The sequence below is a fragment of the Schistocerca nitens genome, chromosome 2 (assembly GCF_023898315.1).
Source record: "Schistocerca nitens isolate TAMUIC-IGC-003100 chromosome 2, iqSchNite1.1, whole genome shotgun sequence".
NCBI lineage: Eukaryota > Metazoa > Arthropoda > Insecta > Orthoptera > Acrididae > Schistocerca > Schistocerca nitens.
In genome coordinates this window covers 810221809-810247249 of record NC_064615.1, presented here as the reverse complement: position 1 = coordinate 810247249, position 25441 = coordinate 810221809, and the positions used below count along the sequence as shown (strand labels likewise).

Sequence of the window (25441 nt, the reverse complement as noted above, 5' to 3'; positions counted from 1 at the left end):
ATGGAAGGGATATTCTTAATGAAACGTTTTTCACTGATGAGGCGTGGTTTCACTTATCCGGCTAGATGAACTTGCAAAATTCTAGTATGTGGAGTACTGCAAATCCATTGCGTTTTCATGAGGAACCACTTCATTCTGTGAAAGTAGGAGTTTGGATTGCAATTTCTAGGCGTTGGATTGTGGGTCCCATATTTTTCAACCAAACAATAAACGCACAACGATACTACAGTGATATTCTGTACCCATTCATAGGAAAACTTATGCTAAGTCAAATACTGAACGGTTATTTTCAACAAGATGGTGCAACTGCGCTTACAGCTCGCGTTTCAGTGTCACTGCTTGCTGGTGTTTTTGGTGATCGCATAATTTCACAGAGACTTTGGCCTCCACGATCGCCTGACGTGACACCACCAGACTTTTTCTTCTGGGGTGCAGCGAAAGCAACTGTCTATAAAAACCCTCCAAAATCCATCGATATATTGAAAACTGCAGTATCCATTTTCACTGCTTCTATTACAGAATAAATGTTACAGCTTGCGTTTGGAAACATGATTAGACGAATTGAATTGTGTATTCAACAACAGAGGGGACAGTTTCAACATTTAATGTGAAAATTTTAAGCAACAATGAATATTCAATAAATTAATAACTTGTATTTCACTGAGTTTCATTTCGGTATATTCACTGCGGCATACGGCACTCGCGGCGTCTCATGCGGCACTGCGGAGAGACTTTTTGAACACCCCGTATTTAATACATTACAGGTTGAGCATTTCTGCCCAGGGTTCCACTGAAATCATTTCATCTCATTGCAGGCTCCCTGAATCAGTCCTCACTGGTCCATCCATTTCGTTTCATTTATACTAATTCGATTGTAGTCAAAGTTAAACAATTCCAGTACTCAAGAGGTAATGAATCGAATCGGAGAAAAAGTGAGCAGGTTGAAACTGAAGTAGGTCGCAGTAGTTACGCAGAGGTGAAGAGACTTGCGCAGGTAGACAGGCTTGGAGAGCTGCATCAAACAAGTCGTCCGGGTGCCGAGTACAACAGCACTGAGCGTCTACTACAGCAATAATAAAATACGACGGGCGAAAACAGTGTTACGCCACTTGCTCACCCACCTACGACGTAGAGACAGCCGTAGTAGGCGACGCCGGCGACGCCGCTGCGAGGGAAGCGCATGGGCCGTATGAGGGTCCATTGGTCCGCCACGGGGTTGTACACCTCCACAGACTGCAGGTAGTTCTGCCCGTCGAAACCACCCGCCACGTACAGCCGCCCTGCGCCATCAACATTCCGTTAGTCACGCTCTACGTCTGGAGTCGCATATACTTCCAAAATTTGCAAACCACTGTGAAATCGATGGCAGAGGGTATTCCCTATTGTACAAATGATAAGGCCTTCTACCTGTTCCATTCTCGTATGGAGCGCGTGACGAGTGACTTCAAAAATCTCTTAGTGAGCTGTAATCAGTCTAATCTTGTCTCCAGGATTCCTACGGGAGCGATACGTACAGGAGTGTAGTACATTCCTAGATTCGTCGCTTAAAGCTGATTCTTGAAACATTATATGTAAGTTTCCACGGGGTAGTTTGCGTTTGTATTGTAACGTCTTGTAATAAACAAAGACAATATATTATGTAATAATTAAAATATTAGATGTGTCATATTGTGTCATTATGTAAAATTATGTATTATTTTCTTTATTTTTTATTTTTGAGAACGTCTGTGTCGGCGAGTAATAAGACCGACACAGAAGATAAATGTTGTACAAAGATCACCAAATGAATTTGTATATAAGGCATGATGTAAAGCAATGTCTTTGTCTTCTTAATCTGAAAGCTGCGAGATAAAGATCTCCTGTTGTTGTCGTAGAGAGCGCGAAGGTAGCATTCTTTTGTCGAGATTGTGAATTGGACGCCATTGCGCGTGAATGTACACAGGTCTGTAATTATTAATATATTTAAATGTTTAAATAGAGTTGTTTAAATGAAAACTTGTATTACTTAAATGTTAAAGTGTGCCTGCCTATTATCCCATCCTGTTAAGATATTTTTCAGCCATATAAAAATATTATCTGTGGAGCTGAGCTGTGTGGAGAAAGAAGAGCCGCTGCCGCGGAGTATTTAAACGACTTACAATATAGTCGAGTATACCGCAAGGAAGCGGTAAAATAATAGTAAAAAATAATATTATTTCTTTTAGCTCCCAGGCTGGCAGTGAAGATCAGCAGATTTTATGATGTGTTGCAGGTTGACGCGGGCTGCTGATAGGATATAATTTTCAGCGCAAATAATTTTATGTACCTAAAGAATCTGATAGGAAACTTGCTGTGCTCCGTTCTGATCTGGCTAAATTTTATAGTGAATACGTAATTTTCTTTAATGAGAGTCTCATGTTCTTGGGCTAGCCGTGGTATGAAATAGCATTTTAGTAAGAAATAAAATCCACTGCAAACTTGTATTTGTGAACGATCGTACGAACTGTAACATCAGTGATCATAGGACATTAATTTCAACTTTGAATAATTACGAAGTAGGAAAGATATATTGATACTTAGCATGAGTTGCAGTTACTAAAAAAAATCGTTCTTTAAATTGTAGGTCAGATTCAGAACAATAATACTTCCATCATTTTATTTTGCTAAAAAGGGTAACGATGATAAAGCAATTAAAAGCACAGCATTGTTAAAAGAATTTCACGTCACTCTTCCCATATATTTTTATAAAAGCAACAATTAACGAAAGAAAGGTCAACAACAGCTATAATAGTTTTTTTTTTTAAGAGAGAGACGTGAAACTGGCGCCCAAAAACGCGGGGCCCGAATTTGCAGTGGCCACAATTATAAAATTTTATGTATTTTCTTTCAGTGTCTATTGTTATGTAGGTGTATATGTATATGTATTTAGTGTTAAATGTATGTATATCATGATCTATGCTATGTATTAATGAATGTTCAAACACTCTTTCATGACAAAACGTACTACTGCAAGCGAGTCTGAGAAGACGATCCTGATTGTACTGAGAAGTTCTAACGACTACGTAATCCGGGGGCAGCCGGACCCCGAGATAATAGAAACTAAAGGTAAGACTACAGTGTAGTTGTCCTGTTTGTAGAAGTTGAGCTCCAGTGAAGTAATCTCATATCGCTAGTGGTGTGCAGACTGTACGTAGTTTGATGTTAGTATTTGTGACAGGACAAAGTTGATGTAGATAGTAATTTTTAGTGTGCCGTGTAGTGTATATAAAGTGATGTATTTTGTGTGCAAGGGGAAAAACTGTTAGATTTTGTGTTTTAGTAAGCAATTTAGGAATATGGTTAAGTTGCGTAGTCAACGTCCAAGCAATATGGATACTGAAGAACAACAATTAGCTAGTGAAGGAAATGTGGAACCGGGTGCCTCAAGTAGTACTAGTACTCTCTTTGAAGATATAACTGGCGAAAATGTGGGGGCAGGGCCACAGGAAGTAGTGCCACCGCCCACTAGTCATCAAGTCGATGTTGATAAAGAGATTGTACCAACACCAGAAAAGCAGGAACCAGAGAGTGGTAATCTGCCTGGTGGGTATGCAATTCAGGCTATATTAGAGCGTGTGCTAAATTACCAGGCAAAATTTGCGCAACAGCAAGCCGAGCGAGATCGCCAGCAAGCTGAACGAGATCGTCAGCAAGCTGAGCGAGATCGCAGGCTAGAAGAAAATTTACTTGCACAGCAAGCCGAGCGAGATCGCCAGCAAGCTGAACGAGATCGTCAGCAAGCTGAGCGAGATCGCAGGCTAGAAGAAAATTTACTTGCCCAGCAAGCCGAGCGAGATCGCCAGCAAGCCGAGCGAGATCGCCAGCAAGCCGAGCGGGACCAGCAACTTGTGCAATCGTTAGAAAATATGAAAAAAGAGATAGCAGATATGAAAAAGAATTACGAGTCGATACCTAAGGCCGTGCAGGAGCTGACTGAACAGGTCACCCACCTGCAAGTAGCAAACACTAACATGGTAGATGAAATAGGTGTCTTAGCCAACAGAGTAGAAAAGCTAGAAATAGATTCCACACAGCTTGTAGAGCAGAAGTGGAATGAACAGGCAAATAAAATTGAAATAGAATTTAACTCATGGCTAGAAGTGAAGGAGACTGAGATTGACACGAATATTAATTCTAAAGTAGAAGCAGCAATAGCAAATAGAGATTCAGAATCGTTCAGTACCGCCGTAAATAGTCAGGTACAGAACGATGTGCAAACCATTAAACAAATACTCAGTGAGGATATTCCGCAATGGCAAGTGAATGTTAACAAACGGATATCCGAACTGGAGAAGGGTTTAGCACAAAGCAGGAAACAAGTGGAACAGGAACCTCTGTCGCCAACAGCCCATGGTTTTGGCAACGCACAAACTTATATGCGATACAACAATGGGGAATCTGTAGTCGATAATGCGAAGAGCTGTAGCGCCGGTTCGGAGCACACAGCATATGTCCCAACGGCAAACCCATGTAGTTCAAAAATATTAGTGGAAGAAAGTTTAATTAAAAATAGACAATTTCAAACATTTACTACTGAAAGGAAATCAGTACACCCAGTAGTATTTATAAAAAGCTTTAAAAATATCTTACCCAGTGTATGGAACGAAACACAGAAAATACAATACGTAATGTCGTACATTCAAGGTGACGCAGCACTGTGGGCTACAGAAGTAGCAGACAGCTGCAAGACATACGAACAGTTTGAAAGGGCATTTTTATCGAAATATTGGTCGCCTTGTATACAAGAGCGACTAAGAAAAGAGGTATATAATCCCGAACCGTACTCACCCCGTCTTGGGAATTTGAGGCGGTACTTTGAAAAATATATAAACAAAACACGCTACTGGGACGAGCCTATATCACCGAGAGACATAATAAGACTACTCAAATCCCATTTACCAATTCAGATCAAGGAGAAGTTAATACATGTACCAGAAAGCGACATGGAAAACTTCCTGTCGGTCCTAGATTCCATAGATTTGATACAGGAAGATGTAAAATCGGCGTGCGACCATTTGCGGAATAATGGGTCAGGATGTAATCACGACAGAAACAGTAGTGCACAGAACCACAACCATAGAAATGGTGGGGGTGGTAGCAAGCGACAAGAACAATCGCAAAATGGTAGTAACGGTAGAGGCCAAAACGGGTATGGACAACCAAATTATAACAAAAAGCGTCGATTTGACGACAGATACGAATCCGGAATGTCAGGGACCAACCGCTGGAAAAATGCGCGAGGTCAGTGGCAGAGTAATTATAATGATAGTAATCGAAATTGGCAACAGAATCAGTGTAGAAGCCCAGAGCGACAGGCTAGTGACCGGTATGACAACAATAGACCACCACCGCAAAACGCGCCTATTGCGCAGCCGTGGCGGCCTACAAATCAGAACGTACATATAGTGGAGGTCGCGGACAATAGCCGTCCAAGTACCTCCCAAGTAACTAATCCAACAAACTAGAATCGGCCTCGATATGCTCTCCATCGACGGCCGAGGGATGGAGTGAGAGCAACTCGAGTAATAACAGTAATAGACCTGGGATACGCATGCTGCGATACAACGAAGGTGTCAGTATGGATAAAGATCTGCTGAACGAACCGCACGAATGTAAGAAGGATAATAACGAAAATGTGCAAGCTATTATTGAAGCTAGAATCAATGATGTTGCAGTAAACATAATTCACGACACAGGTGCTTCAGTAAGTGTGATGAGTATGGAGCTATTTAAAGCACTGGGAAAGGGACATAGTATTCCGACCTTCCCGGTTAATAATTGTAAGGTGTCTGGAGCCATTAGTGCACAGAGCCAATCAGTTAAGTACCAGGTGCAGGTGGAGATTTATAAGGAGGGCGAAGCCATAGTGAGCTCGTTCCTCGTGGTTAAAGGATTGAAGGTGGCCTGCATTCTGGGAGTAGATTTTCTCCGTGAGAGGGACGCATTGATCGACCTCTCCGTGGGGAAACTAAGCATAATTAATAGGGGTAGAAGGATTGAATTATCTATGATGAAATCGAAGGAGGTACTTGTGCCGTGCTGTAATCGAATCGATATCAAAGGTAGGAACCCTTGGGTACTACACATCGATGATTTTTCACATGCAACAGACCTCTATTACCCGAACTTAGAGGATCAAAATTTCGAAACAAATGTTGAGGCATTTCAGACTAAAGTGCACGAATCGGAAGGTTTAAATGATACGCAAAAGCAACAGTTGACGCAGCTGCTATCGAAATATACTATGGTATTTACCGACCGTCCAGGAATAGTCAAAGGGTACCACTATCACATAGAGGTGATACCCCATAATACATACTGTCGCGCAACCTACTCCATCCCTTGGTCGAGGAGGGAATTAGTAGCTATTTGTTAGCACATCCCCATACGGAGAAGATCAAAGGATTATATCCACGTAAAGACGTGAAGTTATTTATTCAGTGACACATAATATATAAAGAGTAATAGGTGTAAAAAGATTTTAATTGTGTTTTAGAATATAAGTGTGTTAGTATTTAGAAAGAAATTTGTGTGTAATGAAGTTGGGAGGAAGTGGAACCAGAAAGTGAGCAATAGCTTACACAGGACAGATTTTGTTTACAGACAATTAGTCATTAAGATATTATGTGCTTATTAAAAAATGAACAATTTTCTTGTTGTATAAAGGATTAATTTCTTGAACCATTTTCTATGTGTAGTGTGTAAGTGCAATTAATGATGCAATCTTATAGAGTAAGGGAATTGCTGTAATTGTATTAGGATAAGAAACCCTGAGAGAGAGAGTCTTTACTAGCCAGACATTGACTTTGCAATATGCAACAATGATGTAATGTGATGTTGGCTGCCAGTAGTGATTTGAGAACGACACTGGAGCAGAACCTAATTAAAAACGAGCCCGTTCCGTGGAAACTCCGTTCTGTATGTAGCAATGCTTCAATTGAAGCCTGTGTACTTGGTACACGACCTTGAATATTCATTACGCGATACGCGAGTTAAGTCAGGCAATGCAGAACCTACACTGTAGTCATATAGGAAAAATCATTAAAAAAAAAAAAATGTTATTGCTGAACGAAGTATTTATTGAACAATATGCCCGAGTCAAGCTGTCATGCACATGGTAAAATCTGTTTGATAGATGGGTGATAATCAGGCAAGCTACACTAAGAAAAAAAAAAATATGTATTAAAAAAAAAAAAAAAAAAAAAAATTTACAAAGGGCCAAATACGCCTAGCAACAATATGAAGAGTATGTTGTGATAAAGTGAAAACAAATAAATGCTATGTAAATCAGAGTGACTATGCAAAGAACAGTTAAAAGGTGTTAAAAAATAAACTGTGTGCATAAACACTTAAGGACAGGACGGAATATTGTGTGTAGTAGGGACAGAAAATGACTGTTGTATCTGCACCAATATATACGTCGATAAATCTAGTGTTGAGTGATAGACTGTCCTAGTGCAGCGCTCAACGAACAATAGACAGTGTATAAAAACAGTAGTTATTGATCCGTTCGGAGACGATTTACACAAACATCGCTCAACGGAGACATGTAGTATGAGTGTAACGAACCATTTTCGCGTGTTGAAAGACGCTCTGGCAGTGCATCAACCGTGGAAGTGAGTGAAAACGTGTAGTACAATGTGCGTGTGACGAACTCTGAATACCAGTGTCACGATGCCACAAAAAACCTGTTATCACGCCAAAACATCCTGTGCATACCAGTGAAGCGACGGCTTACTGAACAATAAACGCTTTTAACAAATTGCCTCTTCTTCCACAGCTAGTAATCTGTGTCCTTAAAGACAGTACACCGTTGTGGAATGTTTGTTTCATGCGCCACGACGGGGAGCCATGCGGAGAAGCAGAGACGAGTGCCGTGCCGCCATCCAGCCGGTTGCGGTAAACCACTGCCACTCGCCGACAACAGCGAATGGTTCAGCGCAGTTCGCGACTGCTTGGGCGCCACGCTAGCACGACCTCACTGTTATTGAGAGCCGGTCATCGAACCCAGCGGCCGTCGGTACGCGGCGTTCCAGACGACGCTACTCAACAATTGCTTCGCGCCGCCAGCTCCATACCACATTGTTGTCATTCAAATGAACTATTAACTATATGTATAATGTGCTAACATGAATGGTGTTTAATGGATACGCAATGACGTGATAAACATTTTTTTTTTTGTTGTTATCCAACACGAACTCACAATATTCATGGATTTAGTGATGTATCGATCTAATATGTTTGCGTCATGTTAATGAAAGATACTCGCACGAATGCTAGACATTTTAAATCAACTGTCGCGAGTAAGTGCAAAGACGGTTCATTATACTATTGTAAAAATGTGTAATAAGTGACTTTCATAACAATCCAGAATACAAGTAGTATATTGATAACAAAGAGACTAAAAGTGTAGCATGCTATCACAAATAGCCTTTGTTATAAGTGGACATTGAATAGAGTCTAAACTTTTCGTGAGATGACCATGGCTCCGGCGCAGTTTTCCCAGGTTTTCTGATCGCACGTAGCCCGAATGGGGGAGCCAAATAAATGTAATGACCCTGGGACTAGGTTGACGGTCACCTCGCAAAGTGTAAGAACAGTATACGAAGTGTAATTAAACCTACAGTGTAAAAGAACTGAGTAGTGTAAAGTGAATGTTCCAACCAAAGTAATAAACCATAAACAAGACAGACGTTAGTGGCAGCATATTGCCGAACATTTTCATCGTTAGTCAAATGCTGCCAGGGGGCAGTGTAACGTCTTGTAATAAACAAAGACAATATATTATGTAATAATTAAAATATTAGATGTGTCATATTGTGTCATTATGTAAAATTATGTATTATTTTCTTTATTTTTTATTTTTGAGAACGTCTGTGTCGGCGAGTAATAAGACCGACACAGAAGATAAATGTTGTACAAAGATCACCAAATGAATTTGTATATAAGGCATGATGTAAAGCAATGTCTTTGTCTTCTTAATCTGAAAGCTGCGAGATAAAGATCTCCTGTTGTTGTCGTAGAGAGCGCGAAGGTAGCATTCTTTTGTCGAGATTGTGAATTGGACGCCATTGCGCGTGAATGTACACAGGTCTGTAATTATTAATATATTTAAATGTTTAAATAGAGTTGTTTAAATGAAAACTTGTATTACTTAAATGTTAAAGTGTGCCTGCCTATTATCCCATCCTGTTAAGATATTTTTCAGCCATATAAAAATATTATCTGTGGAGCTGAGCTGTGTGGAGAAAGAAGAGCCGCTGCCGCGGAGTATTTAAACGACTTACAATATAGTCGAGTATACCGCAAGGAAGCGGTAAAATAATAGTAAAAAATAATATTATTTCTTTTAGCTCCCAGGCTGGCAGTGAAGATCAGCAGATTTTATGATGTGTTGCAGGTTGACGCGGGCTGCTGATAGGATATAATTTTCAGCGCAAATAATTTTATGTACCTAAAGAATCTGATAGGAAACTTGCTGTGCTCCGTTCTGATCTGGCTAAATTTTATAGTGAATACGTAATTTTCTTTAATGAGAGTCTCATGTTCTTGGGCTAGCCGTGGTATGAAATAGCATTTTAGTAAGAAATAAAATCCACTGCAAACTTGTATTTGTGAACGATCGTACGAACTGTAACATCAGTGATCATAGGACATTAATTTCAACTTTGAATAATTACGAAGTAGGAAAGATATATTGATACTTAGCATGAGTTGCAGTTACTAAAAAAAATCGTTCTTTAAATTGTAGGTCAGATTCAGAACAATAATACTTCCATCATTTTATTTTGCTAAAAAGGGTAACGATGATAAAGCAATTAAAAGCACAGCATTGTTAAAAGAATTTCACGTCACTCTTCCCATATATTTTTATAAAAGCAACAATTAACGAAAGAAAGGTCAACAACAGCTATAATAGTTTTTTTTTTAAGAGAGAGACGTGAAAGTATTCAAGTCTATAATGCCAAACTTCTACACTCAACACTGCATATTACTGCTGTCCAGTGAGCCACCAGCAGTGGTGGATGTGGAAAGAGAGATGCCAGAGTTTTGAGAGATAACTATATGAGCACGATCTGGACGTGTGTCCGCCAGAAAAAGGAAATTTGTAAAGATGGATGTCATGAATTGATATATTTTGAACATTATTAAGGTAAATACCGGGTTATCAAATAGTCAGTATAAATTTGAAAACTGAATAAATCACGGAATAAAGTAGATAGAGAGGTACAAATTGACACACATGCTTGGAATGACATGGGGTTTTATTAGAACCAAAAAAATACAAAAGTTAACAAATGTCCAACAGATGGCGCTTCATCTGGTCAGAATAGCAATAATTAGCATAACAAAGTAAGACAAAGCAAAGATGATGTTCTTTACAGTAAATGCTCAATATTTCCACCATAATTCCTCAACAATAGCTGTAGTCGAGGAATAATGTTGTGAACAGCATGCCCGGAGTTATGGTGAGTCATAGGCGTCGGATGTTGTCTTTCAGCATCCCTAGAGACGTTGGTCGATCACGATACGCTTGCGACATCAAGTAACCCCAAAGCCAATAATCGCACGGACTGAGGTCTGGGGACCTGGGAGGCCAAGCATGACGAAAGGGGCGGCTGAGCACACGATCATCACCAAACGACGCGCGCAAGAGATCTTTCACGCGTCAAGCAATATGGGGTGGAGCGCCATCCTGCATAAACATCATACGTTCCAGCAGGTGTTTATCAGCCAGGCCGGGGATGATGCGATTCTGTAACATATCGGCGTACCTCTCACCCATCACGGTAGCAGTTACTGACGGTTTGCTGTCCAGCGCCATCTCTCGGACATTTTGTGTACTTTGTTTTTTTTTGTTTTTTTTTTTTGTTTGTTCTGATAAAACCCCATGTCATTCCAAGCATGTGTGTCAATGTTTACCTCCCTATCTACATTATTCCATGGTTTATTAAGTTTTCAAATTTATACTGAATTTTTGATCACCCGGTACATTGTTTGTTCTCTATCAAAATCTTTCATTTACTAACTATGCCTATCAGTAGTTAGTGCCATCAGTAGTTAGAATCTTTTATTTAGCTTGGAATATTTTATTTAGCAGTATTGGCGCTCGCTGTATTGCAGTAGTTCGAGTAACGAAGATTTTTGTGAGGTAAGTGATTCATGAAAGGTATAGGTTATTATTAGTCAGGGCCTTCTTTTGTAGGGATTATTGAAAGTCAGATTGCGTTGCGCTAAAAACATATTGTGTGTCAGTTTAGTGATGATCAGAATAAGTAAAGAGAGAAATGTCTGAGTGCGTTCAGTTTTGCTCAGCTGTTTGAAAATCAAGTAATGTAAGAGGTTTATCAGCACTGTCATTTTTTAATTTTTCTAAGGGGACGTTTCACTATGTTGAACAGTTGTATGGGGTACATCCATCTGAGATTGTTTGCAAATGATGCTGCCATTTACCGCCCAGTAAAGGCATGAGAAGTTCAAAACTAATTGCGAAGTTTAATCTTCAGTAATGATAGAAGCTGAAGAAATGAATTAAAATTTGGGTGACATCTAGGAGCTGTACCCAGGTGTCGTGTTTTCTTGGCAGATGTATTACCCATTACACTGCTGTAGCAGTATGGCTGTCAGAAATGCAGGGACTACCCTCCTCCAATGACCTCCGTAACACAAACTTCAATTCACACCTTCAGTTCATTTTTCCTTCTTAAATCATCACTATTGCCGAGGCTCTCCGGTATTGGTTAGCACCCCAGTTTTGTAGGTTGGGGACGGCGTCGGAGTAGGGTACCTGTGCAGATACGGTAGCCATACTGCTAAAGTGGTGTGACAGTTAGCACACCTGCCTCGTTAGCAGGCGACCGAGGTTAAAGTCCTAGTGGTGGCACAAATTTTAATTCGTTTTTTCAGCATTTAACATTATAAAAGATGAAGTTTAGACTCACAGATCTCAAGGAAATTGTAATTCCACAGTTGCAAAATGATTTAGACAAAATATCTGTACCGTGCAAAAAGTTGAAATTGCCGCTAAAACTGAAAAGTTAGTGGTCGTGCACATGCGTACTGAAAGGAATCCGTTAAATTTTGGTTACACGAAAATTAACACAAATCTGGAGACAAGCTATCCCACAAAATAACTAGGGATAACGATTACGAACAACCTAAATTGGAACGTTCACATAGGTGATGTTGCGGAGAATGCGAACCAAAGATTGCGTTTCATTGGCTGAAGAGTTAGGAGATGCAGCTAACTCACTACAGAGACTGCCTGCACTACACTTGTCCGTCCTCCGCTAGAGTACTGCTGTGCGGTATGGGGTTCCTTACCAGATAGGATTGAAGGAGGACATCGAAAAAGTTGAAAGAAGGGAAGCTCGTTCTGTATTATCGCAAAACAGGGGAGAGTGTGTCACGGATGATAAGCGATTTGGGGTGGCAATCATTAAAACAAAGGTGTTATTCGTTGCAGCGAGATCTTTTCACGAAAGTGCAATCACTGACTTTCTCCTCCGAATTCGAAAATAATTTGTTGGTACCCACCTACACAGAGAGAAATAAACATCGTAATAAAATAAGAGAAATCAGAGCTCGATCGAAAATATTTCAGTGTTTTTCCAGTGCGCTGTTCGAGAGTGGGACAGTAGGGAAAAAGTGTTAAAGTGTTTCGATGAACCCTCTGCCAGGCGCGCAAGTGTGCACTACAATGGAACCATGTAGATGCATAGGACAGTTCGTGCCATGATGTGCACTAATTCCGCGGTTATACGTTCATTAATAATTTTTTATGATAAAGGGGCATTACTTTTACTTTTGAATCCTACGCAACAGCAACTGATGCCTTGAACTCGACTGGTGCAGATCCCAGAGATCTGTGAAGGGAGATGGAATTGTAGTTTAGATGAATCAATAAGGCTATATGCGAGACCCTCGAGTGTCACATAAAAGTATCATTATAATCATAAGCAAATGTACTCTACAGAGCTTGGTTTACGACCCGCGAGAACGAGAATCCTGTGATGTGATAAGAAGTGAGGAGGACAGAGTATAGGCATGGACACTGCTACGTAATGCACTGGGAGCGGACTTACCGTCGAGGGCTACAGCGGTGGCGTCGGAGCGCGGCGCGTTCATGGGGCAGACCAGCGACCACTGGTTGGTGTAATGGTCGAAGCACTCGACGGTCCTCAGACGCTCCTCACCGTCGTAGCCGCCTATGGCGTAGATGAGTTCACCTAGGGCAGCCGCGCTGACGTAGCACCTGCATGAGGGACAGCCAAACACTGCGTTCACATAGCGTCACACAGAACGTGACACCAAATTTTCTTATAATCTTACTCACGTATACATGTCTGTAATTAGACCCTAGATTCTCCCTTGACGTTGGCAGTCAGATCATTCTCATTCACTTCCCCCTTTATGTCTAGCCCATGAGGAGGACGAGCTGTCGGGGACTGCGAGACGAGCCAGATTATACTGAAAGGTGTGTTATGTAATTTTTAAGTAATTTGCTTGTTTTTGGCTGTCTTAGGAGGCACATGTCATATTTGTATTGTTTAGTTATGTACGTGCAGCCTCGTCAGAGACGTTGTGCTGCACGGAAACTAGTTAGGTCATCTTTGCTCTGCGGACATGCGCGGGTGTTAAATGTTGATCGCGAGGAGAGGAGGCAGGGAGTTGTGAGCGGGTGTCGCGGCACTGAGCTCGTATAGGAAGGGTGCGGAACATGGTGCTCTTGGGAATTATTTTCCGCCGGCCGTGGTGGCCGAGAGGTTCTAGGCGCTTCAGTTTGGAACCACGCGACTGCTACGGTCGCAGGTTCGAATCCTGCCTGGGGCATGGATGTGTGTGATATCCTTAGGTTAGTTAGGTGTAAGTAGTTCTAAGTTCTAGGACACTGATGACCTCAGATGTTGAGTCCCATAGTGCTCAGAGCCAAACCAAGCCAATTATTTTCTCGATCTGATGGGAGATATTATTATTATTGCAAAAGGAACGTTACCATTTTGCACTGAATGAGATAGATTTACTAAGATGGCTACTATTTTTAGTAGATTGGGAGAAGCGATAACGGATGAACATATTTTACTGTATTGCGGCAGCATTTAGTTAGGCATTCTTGGCTCAACACAGACATCCAAAACAGGAATTTCTTGCTATTTTTATAAAGGTTTGTCTCTAAAGTAAAGTCCCTCTTAGCAGGCCTTGGAAGGCCCAACGTTACCCACCGGTCGCCTTGTCATCCTCATCCCACAGGCGTCACTGGATGCTGATATGGAGGGACACGTAGTCAGCACACTGCTCTCTCGGCCGTATGTCAGTTTACGAGACCGGAGCCCCTACTTCTTATCAAGCAGCTCCTCAGTTTGCCACACAAGGGCTGAATGCACCCCACTTGCCAACAGCGCTCGGCAGACCGGATGGTTCAAATGGTTCAGAGCACTATTGGACTTAACTTCTAAGGTCATCAGTCCCCTAGAACTTAGAATTAATTAAACCTAACTAACCTAAGGACATCACACACATCCATGCCCGAGGCAGGATTCGAACCTGCGACCGTAGCGGTCGCGCGGTTCCAGACTGTAGCGCCTAGAACCGCTCAGCCACCCTGGCTGGCAGACCGGATGGTCACCCATCCAAGTGCTAGCCCAGCCCGACAGCGCTTAACTTCGGTGATCTGACAGAAACCGGTGTTACCACTGCGGCAAGGCCATTGGCGTAAAGTTTTGTCACAGTCAATATTAATTGATTTGAAAAGACAAAAAGAACTTTTGTGTTAGAATAAATTTTCATGTGAGTTACATTTTTGTATTTCTACAGTGTTGATCTTACGTAATTGTAAGTTGTAGTGATATATTTCTTTTTTTATCTCTTGCTAAGACTCCAACGGTAAAATGTTGTAAATGGAAAAGCGTCAAGAACTTTTTTTTAGATGAATTTTTTTAAATATAGTTTCCTGAGATGAATTTTTGTCTAGAGAGTAACTCAGACTATCCTACGTCATTATCCAACTCCAATTAAGTGACGAACATTCTTTTTATGAGAGATAAGGATTATGAGAACCAAGTTTTTGCACTGCACGTATTTAAGAAATCGCGTTGCACTACCACGACTCTCTGTAATTAGTAGCAGCCGAGAAACTGCCATTGCGACAGATAAGCCAACTACAAGAGATACGAGTTTTCAGTTTCACAGGGCCAATTAACAGTGGTGAGTTTAATTACTCTCATAAAAGTTCATGATTAGTTCAGAGACGGCATATTTCATTTACATTCTCGCAGTCAGATTTGCTTCTCATTCTCACAAACAGATTTAGTTCGTAACGGTAAACGTGAGATTAGCTTATACTGAGCTTGCACTGTATATGAACATATACAGATAACGTTAGTATCGTGTACACAAGGTATAAAAAGGCAGTGCATTGGCGGCGCTGTCATTCGTACTCAGGTAATTGATGTGAAAAGGTATCCGACGTGAGTTTGGTCGCACAACGGGAAGTAACAGACCCTTTATGCGAAATCGTAGTTGGAGCTAGACGTATGGACATTCTATTTCGGAAATCGTTAGGGAATTCAATATTCCGAGATCCACAGCGTCAAGAGTGTACCGAGAATACCACAAAGCAGTGGCCGACGGCCTTTACTTAGTGACCGAGAACAGCGGCGTTTGTGTAGAGTTGTCATTGCTAACAGAAAAGCAACATTTCGTGAAGCGACCGCGAAAATCAAGGTGAGACGTACGACGAACGTATCAGTCAGGATAGTGCGGCCCGCATCTCGTGGTCGTGCGGTAGCGTTCTCGCTTCCCACGCCCGGGTTCCCGGGTTCGATTCCCGGCGGGGTCAGGGATTTTCTCTGCCTCGTGATGGCTGGGTGTTGTGTGCTGTCCTTAGGTTAGTTAGGTTTAAGTAGTTCTAAGTTCTAGGGGACTTATGACCACAGCAGTTGAGTCCCATAGTGCTCAGAGCCATTTTTTGGACTGAACCTATCATTGATTGGAAATGGTTATGTTCGGCTACTTGGAGACCATCTGCAACTATTCATGGACTTCCTGTTCCCAAACAACGACGGAATTGTCACCGTGCTACAACTGTTAGCGATTTGTTTGAAGAACATTCTATACGAATCGAACGAATGATTTCGCCATCCAGATCGCCCGAAATGAATCCCATCGATCACTTGTGAGACATAATCGAGAGGGCAGTTCATGCACAAAATCCTGCGTCGCAAAATTTTCGCAATTATGGACGACTGTAGAGGCAGCATTGCTCATTATTTCTCCAGGGACGTTCAACGACTTGCTGAATCCATGCTTGGTTTAGTAGCCGCACTAGGCAGGTCCGGCACGATGTTAGAAGGTATCCCATGACTTTTGTCACCTCAGAGTATGCACATATTTCTTTCCTGTGAATGGAGTTTGTTGGTATAAAACAGCTTACATTAATAGAGTATACATTCAGAAAGATACGGACCAGAAGTAAAGCAAACAGGTGCACATTCACATAATCTTCTTTATATTTTTCCTTATTCAGAGCCGGCCGCAGTGGCCGTGCGATTCTAGGGGCTACAGTCTGGAACCGAGCGACCGCTACGGTCGCAGGTTCGAATCCTGCCTCGGGCATTGATGTGTGTGATGTCCTTAGGTTTAATTAGTTCTAAGTTCTAGGCGACTGATGACCTCAGAAGTTAAGTCGCATAGTGCTCAGAGCCATTTGAGCCATTTGAACCTTATTCAGATAACTTCCAGTCCAGAGTGTTCAAAGATTTGTCCAATAAACTTGTTGGATGTGTAGGACATACACTATGTGATCAAAAGTATCTGGACATCTGGCTGAAAATGACTTACAAGTTCGTGGCGCCCTCCATCGGTAATGCTGGGATTCATTTGGTGTTGGCCCACCCTTAGCCTTGATGACAGATTCCACTCTCGCAGGCATACGTTCAATCAGTTACTGGAAGGTTTCTTGGCGAATGGCATCCCATTTACACTGAGTGCTGCGCTGAGGAGAGGCCTGGGACGAAGTCAGCGTTCCAAAACATCCCATAGGCGTTCTTTAGGATTCAGATCAGGACTCTGTGCAGGACAGTCCATTGCAGGGATGTTATTGTCTTGTAATCACTCCGCCACAAGCCGTGCATTATGAACAGGTGCTCGATCGTGTTGAAAGATGCAACTGCCATCCCCAAATTGCTCTTGAACAGTGGGAAGCAAGAAGATGCTTAAAACAACAATGCCGGCGGGGTTTTTTTTTTTTTTGTTTTAAAAAAAATAAAGTTCTAGGCGCTACAGTTTGGTGCCGCGCGACCGCTACGGTCGCAGGTTCGAATCCTGCCTCGGGAATGGATGTGTGTTATGTCCTTAGGTTAGTTAGGTTTAAGTAAATCTAAGTACTAGGGGACTGATGACCTCAGAAGTTAAGTCCCATAGTGCTCAGAGCCAGCCAAAACAACAATGTAGTCCTGTGCTATGATAGTGCCACGCAAAACAACAAGGGGAGCAAGCCACCTCCATGAAAAACACGACCACACCATAACACAACCGCCTCCTAATTTTACTGTTGGGACTACACACGCTGGCAGATGACATTCACCGGGAATTCGCCATACCCACATCCTGCCATCGGATCGCTACATTGTGCACCGTGATTCGTCACTCCAAACAACATTTTTACACTGCTCAATCGTCCAATTTTTACGCACCTTACACCAAGCGAGGCCTATCACAAATTACGACCCTTTTCAACTGTCGGCGGTCTCTGTCAGTCAAAAGACGAAGTCGGCCTGTACGCTTTTGTGCTGTACGTGTCCCTTCACGTTTCCGCTTCACTATCACATCGGAAACAGTGGATCTAGGGATGTTTAGGAGTGTGGAAATCTCGCGTACAGACGTGTGTCACAAGTGACACCAAATCAGCTGACCATGTTCCAAGTGCGTGAGTTTCGCGGAACGCCCCATTCTGCTCTCTCACAATGTCTAATGCTTACTGAGGTCGCTGACATGGAGTGCCTGGCAGTAGGTGGCAGCACAATGCACCTAATATGAAAAACGTATGTTTTTGGGGGTGTTCGGATAGTATGGATCACATAGTGTATACGGAGGACAATTTTTAGCCACGATATATAAATTCTTACCCTGTAGTTTATGAGTTCGGCGCGTGAGTTAGGCGCTTAAGCACCATAGCCAGGTAGAAATTATTTGCTAATCTGCTTTGAGTCTTTGGTGTATCTTACCATAGCTGTTGCTTACGTATGAGGTTCTGGATCCAGCATGAAGTTCAAATTGCCTGAGTTCCCTGAAATGATTATGTGCTATAGTATCGCGAGGAGCAACGAAGAGCTTTGCCGCACTTGCACTGGTAAGGAAATGGGAAGTTGCGTTACAGAAATGAAAACTAAATATCGTCACCAAGGTTCTGATGCCAGCTGGTGGTATGTGTAGTGGTGGTCTATGATATAACGTGTGTACTAAGTGTGCAGTATTCAGTAATGAATGAACAGTGTAGCACTAGCGTTTTACAATATTAATAACTCATTTTCAACAATGTGTAATCAAAACATTGTTGTACAAGAGGCACAAACCGAATGAGGTTACACTGTTTCAAACTGACTGACCTTGCATTAGGGATGAGGATAGCTCCTGATCTAGATTTTCCGTGGTTTCCTAAACTGCTTTAGGTAAATTCCAGGATGGTTCCCACTATAAGGCCACAGTCGAATAGCAGTACCATCGTTGTCAAACTAGACTTTTAAGTATGACGTTGTGTTCTGTTATATTTTTAAACTGTAATATAGCGACATGTCCAACATACTTGTAAAAGATGAATAAAGCTATGATTGCTGTTGCTACTAAAACTACTACTATTCAAGTGTTTCCATTATTATGCTGTTCATCTGTACATCAGTGGGAAATTCAAAGAAAGATTCCCCGTCGACGACTAGATCATTACAGATAGAGTATTAAGATGTGATACCACAAGAATGGGGAGATTAGTCGAGTGTGACTTTTTCAGAGGAACTCCCCTTAGTCTATTTAGAAAAACCACTCAAAACCTGTAAATTGTTGTTGGAGGAGATATGAACACTGATCCTTCCAAGCAAGAGTCCAGTGCTTTAACAAGCATAAAACATCCAGAAAGCAAATGGTAAGACTGTTCTGCTATGGGAAATACACATGTAATTTACTTGCGCGAAGAATTACTTTCCGTGTGAGTTGCGCAGTATAAACAGTCGTAGCGCAGTACACGGTTAGGACATGCTCACTGGTGATTCATGCGCGATAGCCTTGTCGATTGGACGCCGTCCACACTTTGAGTCACGGAGGGCGAGGCAGAGTACGGGGCGATAAGAACGCCGCAAAAGGTTTGTATTACTTGCTGGAGGACACATAGTCACTTCTGTCAATATTCCAGTGACTTAAAGTCCTACGTATGCACGTAAAATGCGAACGTGGTGGTTCGTTACCGAAGAGTTGCAAACCACGGAAGGCGTTTTAAAAGTGTTATGTGGTGCTATAGGCAAGCGTCTAACTTGAAAACGAGTTCCTGGAAGTTCTTTCGTTACTTTCAAGAAGTAGTTGGTAATATGAGACAGAAGAATCAAAGCCTAATAGGAACATTGTCATCAAATTTAATCGATGCTTCTTTATCGTAACCTGTAATTGCCCTACTTGGCCAACTTGGGAGTCATACACACAAGCAAATCACGTATACTTAGCCACTAAGATGAATCGTTCCACTTCATTCCGATAGAAATCGTGTAATTAATCTGCAGGAAAATAATTTATTAACTAACTCTACAACAATGAAGTATATATTTAGAAGGAAGATAGGTAACTGCGCCTGGGATGCTGCCTAATATCAAATTTCCATTCACAAATATGTTGGAATGCTTAAGAAACCACGTAACAAGACACTTGGAAGTATAATTTGGATAAATTACGTAATACAAAGGACAGAGAATTTACATAATTGGAAAGGACAGTCCCAAGCTTCAGTTCAAACGATGACAGTCGTTCATAGCCTGGGGGAATTTATTCCTAGTGGATAATATAAATATTTCTATGTCCGACTATGGTTTAATCACTACTCTAGTTTTTTTTTTAAGTAACAAAAAATGGCTCTGAGCACTATGGGACTCAACATCTTAGGTCATAAGTCCCCTAGAACTTAGAACTACTTAAACCTAACTAACCTAAGGACATCACACACACCCATGCCCGAGGCAGGATTCGAACCTGCGACCGTAGCAGTCCCGCGGTTCCGGACTGCAGCGCCAGAACCGCTAGACCACCGCGGCCGGCCTTTAAGTAACAGTTTTAAAAAATGTCTCTGAGCACTATGGGACTTAACATCTGAGGTCATCAGCCCCCTAGAACTTAGAACTACTTAAACCTAACTAACCTAAGGACATCACACACATCAATGCCCGAGGCAGGATTCGAACCTGCGACCGTAGCTGTCGCGCGGTTCCAGACTGAAGCGCCTAGAACCGCTCGGCCACAACGGCCGGCAGTAACAGTTTTAACACTATTTCTTGGACTCCATGAGTGCATAGCCAGTTATAATAATTACTCACACCGAACACCAAACCTTAGCTTAGTTTACAGATCATACGTCAAAGGCTTTCACGGAAGACTCACGGCAACTATAGTGCACAGAATTTTTGGAGCCAGTTTGATGTCTAAGTCTCATGTTTTCTGCTAGTCTTGAATTTAGTTGGACTTAATGGTCCTTGATTTTTATTTATTTGTAGATAACTCAAAGAACAAGTCTGTCTCTCAACAAGCCAACAATCATTTAAGAGCTCAGGAACATTATTTGACCGGAAACGTTGGCAAAATACTTTGAATAGAGCCTAGCTTTGTAAGGGTGTGAATGTAAGTCACTGCAAAGATAATTTTACACGCCTCTCAAAAAATCAACTCGAAAGCTGTGAAAGGAAGAGGACAATATATTTGTAAGAGAATGTGACTTTTAAAACTGTGATTTTTGTATAACTTAGTTAAACAGCAGAAGAGGTTTCCTGATGCCATTTTCGTTGGTCCTTTTGGGCATCAAAGTAGAAAACGAGAAATGAGTGAGAGTTGTTTGAGGACGCAGCACATTGGAATTCACTCGATCAACTTCATTGCAGGTGTGAATACATCGTCTGCCAAAAAAGTTCCAAGACTGATTTTATTCCTGTCATATAACCAGCATCGGCACAGTAACTGCGGTGGTTCTCGAACTAACAATTGTAAACAATAGATGTGCATTCGACCAGTCAGATGTGAGCTACCAGCCTTAAGTGGTTGACGTCCTGTTGTGATGTGTCAACATTGTTGTCACAAATCGCAATGGAGCAACATCTCTAACTCAAGAAACTCTCAAACAAAAACAACGGGTGACTGAAATGCAAAGTGCCGACAATTATCTTATGGAAAAGGTCATCACGAGACGTCATGTTATCAATACGAAACTGCGACAAAACGACAAAGTGTAGGAATTCACGGGAAGGAGTAACGCCTTGAGCACATAACCGACATTCAAGTCAGCGTGACGCGAGACTTGAACAATATACCGAAGAAGAACTTTCCTGACAGTTTCACATGTTTATATGTTATACTTAAGTGGAGGGGGAGGGGGGGACTATATAGAACACTTGAAGTAGTAAGACCATCATCTCAAGTTTCCTCTTTATTGTTTGTTAGTCTACTCTCGAAACTTTCTGAATTGATGAGATATCTGACGCAGCAACAATATTCCCTTACCAGAAACAGAGGACACGAGAGTACGCTCTACTTCTCTGTAAACTGTTTATTCACTTTTAAGCTCCTGGACTTGCAGCGAGTCAATGCACCATCCTAAGGTTGCCAAGCCGTTTGGAATTTTTCGGCGAAAGCTCCACTCACGTGAAAGTCCCGTGGTCTCCCGATCTTAACCTCACTGGAGGCGACTGAAAGATGTCTGGAGGGGCCTGAGCATCTAGTCTCTGCTGTAAGTAGCTGTTTATTTGGTCGGTGCCCCCTAACGCTAGCAGTGTCTAGCGGAGTCTGTGCCCGATGAGTGGCTCCTGCCACGGCGGCGACGCGATTCGGTGAGTGTCGTTAATGCGGTCGTTCATTGTCGTACTCGTAAAAGGAAGTGTGCGGCACGCACCTGCGAAAGTTCATGGGCGCGACCTCACGCCACTCTTGGACGGCGGCGTTGAAGCAGCGGCACGACCGGAAGACGGTGCGGCCGTTAAAACCGCCGATGACGTACACGTCGGAGCCGATGACGACAATGTCGTGGTACGCGCGCGGGCCCGCTGGGTCTTCTTCCCACACCTGAAGATGACAAACAGCTGTGGGAGCGGCTGCTCGGTATTTCGCGTGCCAAGCGCTGCAAACACGAACGTACGGAAGTATAGCTGAAGAAAGCAAACGCCCAACAGAATTTGCGCACATTTGACTATCGTTCGCATTCAAGTTATACCTTACGTGCTTTGAGAACAACATTTAAAAACATGTTCTCGATGTTCCACAGAGACTTTTATTACTTCAGTAACCAATTTTTAGCTTATAAGGCCCTCTCCTGTTCATAGCTGCATGTCACAATCAGACGCATTTGTGGCTGTTAAGTTAACACCTTAAGTCCCCACCCCCAGTTCCTTAAGAATCGAAATCCCACGAATAAAGCAGCTTCAAACATTTGTTTACTTTACAAATGAGTTAATGTGGTAAATATTTGGCGTTAAGCATGTAAGAGAGAAGGAATCTGGAAAAGGTTTGAAATTATGTTTAAAGCGTGTTGGAAGTTGTGAAGTGCTCTCATTATTAAACACTGGATGAGAATAGTCCGAGTAATTTGCACCCCCTTTTAAGCAACAGCTAGTTTTTCACGAATCTCATTGTTTATGAGGTCATATTTCTTGAGCTATGTGTCGTACAATGATATGTAGAGACCACCATTCATCACTCTCCTTGTATATAGGCTGTCTAGAAGGAGTGCTAACTACTGAGCGGTGATGAGCTGAAGAGTGTGCGCAGGTAACGAAGAGAAAGTTATGGACGTTGGAGTCCACACCGACGTCTGCCAACAATCGTTGTTCTGCACAGCAACAGTGACTGGAACAGGGGAGGGAGGGGGAAGTAGGTGCAGGTGTAGATGTAGACGAGGGTCTTATTATCAATCTATCCCACAGGAAATGTGATTTTATATTTGCGTAACTGTTAGTGCCGTTTTCGAATGGATCCATTAATTAACTAGAGTGGTATTTCGAGTACCTTCTGCTTTAAATGTAACAGCGCTGACACCGGAAACGCTCGTAAAAAACTAAACTTTAATGGTATGTTTTGAACTTCCGTAGTGAAAGGAGTAATGTAGCCACTTCCGAACATTGAATATTACATTAAATTGAGTAGAAGTTCAACAGAGGCTTTTGAAATGATACACTCTATTCTATGGTAGTGAAACAATGAGTCGTAAAAAAGTCTTTAAGTGTTGTGTTAGGTTGTGTGACGATAGTGAGAGAATTGAAGATAAAACACGTCCAGGAGCAACGTCGACAGTTTGTGTAGAAGAAAATTCAAGAAGAGGCTGAAATTCTTCCAAATGATCGTTGTGCATCTACCAGGTTACTTAAGGAGCTCAATGGAATTCCTAAAGCTACTATACAATGCATTCTAACTGAAAATTTGGGAAAGAAGAAAATGTTTAGTCGCTTTGTGACTCACTCACTCGCTGACGATCAAAATGATTGCACAGTGGAACACTGCAGAGACATGAAAAAATCGGTCGCTATGGACCCAGACTTAATGACGTGTATCGCAACAGGTGATGAAATATGGTATTTTCAGTACGAGCCACAAACAAAGCACCAAAACTCGGAATGGAAAGGTCCAGAATCTCCGAGGAGGAAAAAAAAGGCGCGAGCGCATAGAAGCCTGCTCGTTTTCTTTGATTCCAAAGAATCGTCAAATGGTGAATGCTGATAGCCACTTGAGTGTTTTTAATCGCTTGTGGAAGATGACTGTTCGAGTTTAAACGGAATAAAGGAACGTGGTGTTCGCTGCATGACAATGCACAGGCGCACAAAAGCAAGATCGTAAGCGATATATTGGCTCAAAAAATATATCGTGATGCTCAAACACTCTCCTTATTCGATTTTCTCCATGCTACTTCTGGTTATTTCCAAAAGGGAAAACAGCAATGAGAAAAAAAGCGTTTCAAAGAGATTTCAGATGTCCAGAAGACTACGGCCGAGGCAATGAAGGCAATTTCAACGGTTGAGTATCGAAACAGTTTCAAACAGTATACTGAGGTGGCAAATGTCATGGGATAGTGATATGCTCGTGTACTGTTGGCTATAGCATCGCGTAGACAAGGTATAAAAGGGCAGTGCATTGGCGTAGCTGTCATTTGCGCTCAGGCGATTCATGTGAAAAGGTTTCCGAGGTCCACAGTGTCAAGAGTGTGCGGAGAATACCAAATATCAGGCATTACCTCTCACTACGGAAAGCGCAGTGGTGACCGAGAGAAGCGACATCTGCGTGGAGCTGTGAGTGCTAGCAGACTAGCAAAATTCAGTGAAATAACCGCAGAAATTAATGTAGAAATTACGACCAATGCAACCGTTCGGACAGAGCGACGAAAAATGCCGTTAATGGGCTATGGCAGCAGACGACCGACGCAAGTGCCTTTGCTAACAGCACGATATCGCCGGCAGGCCTCTCCAGGTCTCATGACTGGTTGGTTGGACTCTAGACAACTGGAAAACCATGGCGCGGTCAGATGAGTCCCGATTTCAGTCGATGGGAGCTGATCGTAAGGTTCGAGTTGGCGCGTACCCCACGAAGCCATGGACCCAAGTTGTCAACAAGACACTGTGCCATCTTGTGGTGGCTCCTTGCTTGTGTCGGCTGTGCTTACATGGAATAGACTGGGCCCTCCGGCTCAGCTGGACCGATCATTGACTATACATGCTATGTTTGGCTACTTGAAAACCATTTGGAGTTATTCATGGACTTCTTGTTCCCAAATAATGATGGAACTTTTATGGGTGATAGTGTGCCACATCACAGGCCGCAGTTGTTTGTTACTGGTTCGAAAAAAAAGTGCAGTTCCAGTGAATGGTTTGGCCACCCAGATCGCCCGACATAAATCCCATTGAACATTTATAGGACACAATGTAGAGGAGAGTTCGTGCAAAATCCTGCACCGACAAGACTTTCGCAATTACTGGCTATAGAGGCAGTGTGGCTCAGTATTTGTGCAGGGGCTTCCAATGACTTGTTGAAAACGAGCCACTTCGAGTTGCTGCACTACGGCTGGAAAAAGGACGTCCGATTCAATATTCTGAGATATCCCGTGACTGTTGTCACCTCAGTGTATTTCCAACGCTTTCAGTTGCGTATTGACTCATAAGAAGCCTGTTTTGAGTAAAACGTTATATAGACTAAAAATAAACAA

At 42.2% G+C, this 25441-nt stretch overlaps 1 protein-coding gene across 1 annotated transcript in view; it reads right to left on the bottom strand.

Moving 5' to 3' along the window:
* Positions 1-25441, bottom strand: part of LOC126235349 (kelch-like protein 10) — a 66797-nt gene that overhangs the window by 4954 nt on the left and 36402 nt on the right. Inside the window, exons 5-7 of the mRNA XM_049944071.1 lie at positions 22148-22317; positions 13104-13273; positions 1122-1280 (exon numbers count right to left, since the gene is read on the bottom strand). Of these exons, the coding sequence (XP_049800028.1) occupies positions 1122-1280; positions 13104-13273; positions 22148-22317 (499 nt within the window). The remainder of the gene's footprint in view (positions 1-1121; positions 1281-13103; positions 13274-22147; positions 22318-25441) is intronic.